At 38.1% G+C, this 6,567-nt stretch overlaps 1 protein-coding gene across 1 annotated transcript in view; it reads right to left on the bottom strand.

Annotated features, from left to right (window-relative positions):
- Positions 1–6,567, bottom strand: part of LOC107713550 (dmX-like protein 1) — a 66,717-nt gene that overhangs the window by 6,677 nt on the left and 53,473 nt on the right. Inside the window, exons 29-32 of the mRNA XM_016519099.1 lie at positions 6,383–6,389; positions 5,318–5,435; positions 1,860–1,946; positions 1,660–1,781 (exon numbers count right to left, since the gene is read on the bottom strand). Of these exons, the coding sequence (XP_016374585.1) occupies positions 1,660–1,781; positions 1,860–1,946; positions 5,318–5,435; positions 6,383–6,389 (334 nt within the window). The remainder of the gene's footprint in view (positions 1–1,659; positions 1,782–1,859; positions 1,947–5,317; positions 5,436–6,382; positions 6,390–6,567) is intronic.

Here is a 6,567-nt window from a genome sequence, read left to right as displayed (position 1 = left end):
CAATGTCAAATGCAGAAATGTTCATTCATGCGTTCATGACCTCAAAGTTAGATTACTGTAATGATTTATTGGGTGGTTGTTCTGCACGCTTAATAAACAAACTCCAGCTCTATCTGCCTATCACTATGCGGGGTATTTAAATCACTTTGAATGCAGCTCGTGTTGGATGCAGGGTTGCCAAATCCACATTTTTTTTACATGGAATTGGGCTGATTTTAAACTGTTGCGGCGGGTTGATTTTCTCCCGTGGGTTAAAGTTTTGAAATATTGCATGACGTACATTTGACTGAAATGCTTGTATTGAAACATTTTGCATTCTACCTATGATAAAACTGTGGTAGATGTTAAGTTTTGAGAAGGATGACCACTGGTAGAAAGCCTTTTAGCTGTTTATGATCATCTGCATAACAGTGACTGTAAAATATGTATTTTAGGTATGGAAATAACATATTTTGAGTTTTGATATTTGGGATATGGGCACTGCACTACTTTGGTGGCTAAAAATCTTTATCATTATTTAATCTTTGTTATTAAAAAAAATAAGAACAAATATACACATTACAAATACACATAATATACAAATAAAACAAACAGTAGGTGTATTTAGCAGGAACATTCAAGAACAAACACTATATAGATTCAGTCATAAGCAGCGAGTGATTTTTTTGTTGTTTTATTAACATTAAATGAATAGTTCACACAAAAATAAAAATTCTGTCATAGTGTTTTATTTTTATACCATCATTTACTCACTCAAAAGTTGTTTTAAACCTGAATGAGTTTCTTTCTTCTGCTGAACATAAATGCTATTTTGAAGAACATGGAAAACCAAACAGTTGCTGGTCCCCATTGGATTTTTTCCTACTATCAAATTCAATGTGGGCCAGCAACTGTTTGGTTACCCACATTCTTCAAAATATCTTCTTCTGTGTTCAGCACAAGAAAGAAATTAATACAGGTTTGGGACAACATGTGAGTAAATAATGACAGAAATAAAATTTTAGGGTGAACTATCCCTTTAATGACAGTCGGTTGCATGTTCAGTACTGTCCCTTTAAGAGCTGCACGCATCTAATATACAGACACGCATCCGTTCTTCTCTCAACTGCTTACTTTCATTTTAGACATAACCAACTGAGTCTATATGCAAACCTTGTGTGTTTTGACGGAGATAACTTGGATAACTGAGATAAAGATAACTTAGTTCAGTAATCAGGCGCTGTTTAACAGGCTTTTTAGTGTACGCGCTCAGAAAAGGCGCACATCAGAACAGCACGCGAATGAAACGTTTAACCGGTAAGGCTTTAAAGCACATGCAAATAATGCACTTTTGTGATTGCGAATAAGTGCAGTGTCCCGTGAGAGTAACTCTACCACAGAGGAGTCACCAGAACTGTAACTGATAGACTACGATATTTCTTCAAAAGCAGATCGTGGAGACATTTTTACCGTCCACAATCAAAAATCGTCATTTCGCACTATGAAAGTCAATGACAACATTCTTCAAAATATCTTCATCTGTGTTCGACATAAGAAAGAAACTCATACAGGTTTGGAACAACATGCAGGAGACTAAATGATGACAGAATAATCAGTGAACTGTGGCTTTAAGAGTGTTTTATCACATCGCTGCGTGAATGCTGAGCTGCGGTGACTCACCCTTTGACCTCGGTCTCGTTCTCGTCATCGACCCAGGTCAGGATCTGCGTGGCGAGGATGGAGGACACATCCAGCTCCTGGATGTCGTGGGTGGAGGCGATCACTAAACAGTTGCGATTGGCCTGGAAGACAGAGAGAGGCTGTTGTTTAGGCTTCAGATCAGACACAAACACACCGCACGGTATGTCGCGTCACAGCACCTTATTGATGGCGAACGCCGTGATGATGTCCGACTCCTTGTGGATGATGCGAGCTTTTCCTCCAGGAAACCCCAGACCGGCCTCGATCTGCAGGAGGAAGGAGAGCGCAGCAACATCACTAACACTTGTCTCAGACGGGACAGTGATGTGAATGCAACGGGCTCATTTATCCTGTCTAGGGATGCAACGATGCACGATTATGGGCCAGTTTTACTAACAGCTTGCGCTAGGGCAAACCGTCTTTTGGCGTTAAAATATTACTAAAGATGCGCACTGATAAATTAGCGCTGAAAAGGCATGGACACAGTTATTTTTGCGCCTGACCTTATTAAATATGCATTTGTAGGAGTTTCCCTTTCAGACACAAAATTTATGGGAGGAGAGAATTCAAATTAATCACGCAATGAGATTTACTAACGTTTGCGCACGTCAAATTACGAGTATTTGCGCCATTATCTAACTCCCAAAAAAGCATGTCTTAAACTATTTTGTGCTTGAAATGGCTGCAATTATTGTTGCTAGGAGAGTCACCGCAGAGAACAGAGAGGATTTTTTCCACACATATTAATTTATTTGGAATGCCAGAAGAACACATTATCTGAACATATCGTTTGCCAAGACATGTTATTTTTATTTGCTTCAGGAAATAAAAGACGACTTGGAACCCTCAACCAGCTCTATCAAAACTTCTAGCAAACCTTAATTTTTCAGTTCTGTGTTCTTAACATAGTTTTTCTCAGTTTTAAACGTACTGCGGCTACTTTATTTCTTTATGTGCGACTACGCTAATTTGCACTGCGCTTGGTATATTGCGTTGGTCAATATGCAAATGAGATGTTGCGTCTGTGGTTTTTAATTTGTGCGTTGTTAGTAAATCACCCGCAGAAATTTCACCTCCCATCGGCACTGTTTTGGAATTGCGCTCTCGCGCTAATTTGCCCTGTTTAGTAAAACTGGCCCTAAATCGCCGATAAAAATATGTGACTATTCAAGTCAGTTGAGATGTTAAACAAATCGCGATACAGTTGGAGGTGGGGGTTTATATGTACATCCAGCCGGTTGTTATCGCAGAAAGAATGTTGTAGAAGACTGAAGGGCTTTATTTTGCGATAACAACCGGCTGGATGTACATTATCCTGCTTATTACATGGCTACTTAACTAAATAATTAGACACAAAAATTCGAGTTGAAATTAGGGGTGTCAAATAAAAATTTGAATTTAAAAAATTTGTAGAATTTAATAAAAATTCAACTTGCGAATGCAAAAACGCTGCATTTAAATTTTAGATGTGCGTTATCAGTGGCACACAAGATGCGATGATGATGTAAGTGTTGTTGCATTTTAATGAATGTGAATGAAACAGGCTCATTTATCCTGACTAGGGATGCAATGATGCACGATAAAATTGCCGATAAAAATATGTGATTATTCAAGTCGACTGAGATGTCCAACGAATCGCGATACAGTTCAGCGTCTCTGAGGGGAACTGACTGCCTTCAGAAAAGTTTAGATGGTATTTTCTTTTCATCTGGTCTCTGCATAAAGGCCCGTTCACACCAAGGACGATAACTATAAAGATAACGATAAAAACATAGTTATAAAAATCTCATTCTCAATATTAAAGAATAGCAAAGTCCACACCACATCTATAACGATAAAGGCACAGAGAAACGATATCGTTGGAATCACTTTCAGAACGTTTTTTTTTTTTTTCAGCTGATGAAGGATACAAACATTGACAGCCAATCAGAATCCATCCTGCTATAACGAGTTCGAGAATTTAAAGCGGCAGACGAGCGTGTGCTTAGAATAAACAGACAATATTGTTCACTGGTGTTGATGCTAATATCGTTATCTTTATAGTTATTGTTCTTGGTTTGAACGGGGCTTAATGTACATTAATGTAGCAGTGCTGCTTTTTTCACAGCGGTAACCAAGGAAACGCTGTATCACTGCTGTTCCAAAAGCGCCACCTGCTGTCAGAGAGTGAATATGCATCTCATTCAGCTCAAAGCCGTTTCTGTTTTGGTCAGATATGATTTATGTAGTATAGTTTCACAAAGCTGAAGTCAGGCCATTCTGTTTTGCTTCAAATTTGGAAATTATACAATCTAATTTAAATCAGAAACTGCTCATGCTGCATGCATCAGTTTCGGGAATCGAATCGCATTGTGAGTTGAGTGAATCGTTACATCCCTCATTGTGACAGATCACAGAGATCACATCCACATGTGCTGTTTAAAGACTCTTTTAAAGGTCTCTCAGTCATGAACTGCTGCTAGAGGAGAATAAATGTTTAAATAATGTGTGGGACAATCCGGTTTATTCACTAACGCTAAGTGTTCAAGCTTTAAATCAACATGAAATCACATGTGATGCTGAATATTGTGTTTCACTCACGGAAAACAGATCTAGGTCAGGACTTGATGTTCAGATCTCACTGTGAGTTTGCAGTGCATTGTGGGCGATCGACTTCTGAGCAGGCTTTCTGACTAGACCACTAGCTGCTTGCATGAACAACTTAGACTAGTCTTACAAGTTAGTCATCGATTTTTTTTCTCTTCAAGACTAGTCATTCTATTAAGTACTAACGCTAAGTGTTCAAGCTTTAAATCAACATGAAATCACATGTGATGCTGAATATTGTGTTTCACTCACGGAAAACAGATCTAGGTCAGGACTTGATGTTCAGATCTCACTGTGAGTTTGCAGTGCATTGTGGGCGATCGACTTCTGAGCAGGCTTTCTGACTAGACCACTAGCTGCTTGCATGAACAGCTTAGACTAGTCTTACAAGTTAGTCATCGATTTTTTTTCTCTTCAAGACTAGTCATTCCATTAAGTCTGTCTACTTTGAATCTGAAAAGTAAGACTGATTACTCCTTGGTAACTGCTAGTTGTTAAGACACAGTCTAGTTTAGAGGCTAAGTTTATGCACTACTGAGCAGATCCCAGAAAGCTGCTTCAAATACAAAACAATCACCACAGATATCTGACTAGTAGCCCATGTGAGCGAATAGAAAGTGTTTCAGAAGCGCTGATGAATCGTTCACAATCAGAGCAGGAACTGTGATTTCATGTTGATTTGCAGATAAACGTGCATCTTAAAGAGCCTCACGACTGGATGATGATGATGATGATGAAGGAGCAGAAGCTCTGTTAGATACCTGGTTGTGTGTGGACTCCAGCGGCACAGAACATTTCACACTGTCAGTCTCCTGATTCAAACATGCAGGTCAATCACACACATCACAGTCCACGATTAGACGTTAATTACAAACATCTTCAATTAGCACAAGTACAACACCAGTTAACAGTATTAATGACATTAACGAATCAACAGACTGGGGTGACTGTTAAAAACACAATCAGGAGGAGTTAAATCAAGCAGCTGATGGGGAACAGACTGTATTTTGAGGTGTATTCTGGGAAAGAGAGCGAGCAGCTGCACAAATACCTCATTCTGATCTCGTTTCTTGGTGAAGATGTTTCGTATGAACGTCTCCTGAACTTCTTCCTGTTTGACCAGATACTGCCACAGCCGTCTGACGGGCAGAGCAGAGCGCCGGCGGGACCTGAGAATCAAACACGCTCAGAACCTCATCACAAAACACTAATAATGCACCCAAATTATAATTCTGCGCCGAAACTGAAAATTCAGGAGGCACATTGCCAAAGGTGAAAATAAAGGTTATTTAATAATCAATGGATCAAATATACTTAATACTCAATGTTTAAATAAAAACGGAGTTGTACAAACCTTTAAAACTGTACATAAGGCAGTTTTCATGTCAATATTTTAACTAGATAAAAAAGTTTGTCAAGACAAACTTTAGGTTGGCTTGAGAAAGCTTAGCCTGAAAGTTTAAAGCAGTTGTAAAAGCCTGAAGTTTGAAAATTTAGATAGATTAGATAAATGTTGATAACATGTTTCTAGCATGATTAGCATGTTACTAGCATGTTGCTAGCAAGATTATCATATGATTAGCAACTTACTAGCATGTTGCTAGCATGTTTCTAGCATGATTAGCATGCTACTAACATGTTGCTAGTATGATTAGCAAGTTACTAGCATGCCGTTAGCATAATTCGCATGTTACTAGCATGTTGCTAGCATGATTAGCAAGTAGCTAGCATGCTGATAACATGATTAGCAAGTTACTAATATGTCACTAGCATGTTTCTAGCATGATTAGCATGTTACTAGCATGATTAGCATGCTACTAGATAATATTAACAGAATTTGAAGGCTGAGACTTTGTTTCATATTAAAAGTAACAAAGCACAAAGATTACTGTGATTTATTAGATGGCAGGAGCAACAAACAATGTTTAGTGAAGTTCATACATCAACAGAAAACAGCACAGCCTGAGAGACTTTTTGAGATTTGAGAATCCATATCAGTATATCAATTAAATATGAAAAATCAAAACGTCATTGGAGAAGCACTAATAAAAAATAAAAAAAACAGTTTTAAGTAGATGATTTTAGCCCTACAAAACCAAACACTAGCTGCGTTTACATGGACCCTAATAATTTACATTTAGTCATTTAGCAGATGCTTTTATCAAAAGCGACTTACAAATGAGGACGATAGAAGCAATCAGAATCAACAAGCTTAACGCAGTACACGTAGCAAGGTTTAGTTAAAATTATAAAATAAATAAAAAGAAAACCGATAGAATAGAAAAAGAATAGAGAAGCTAG

This window comes from Sinocyclocheilus rhinocerous, unplaced genomic scaffold (genome assembly GCF_001515625.1).
Source record: "Sinocyclocheilus rhinocerous isolate Xijiao unplaced genomic scaffold, SAMN03320098_v1.1 scaffold1049, whole genome shotgun sequence".
Taxonomy (NCBI): Eukaryota; Metazoa; Chordata; class Actinopteri; order Cypriniformes; family Cyprinidae; genus Sinocyclocheilus; species Sinocyclocheilus rhinocerous.
This window is presented reverse-complemented; position numbering and strand designations above follow the sequence as displayed.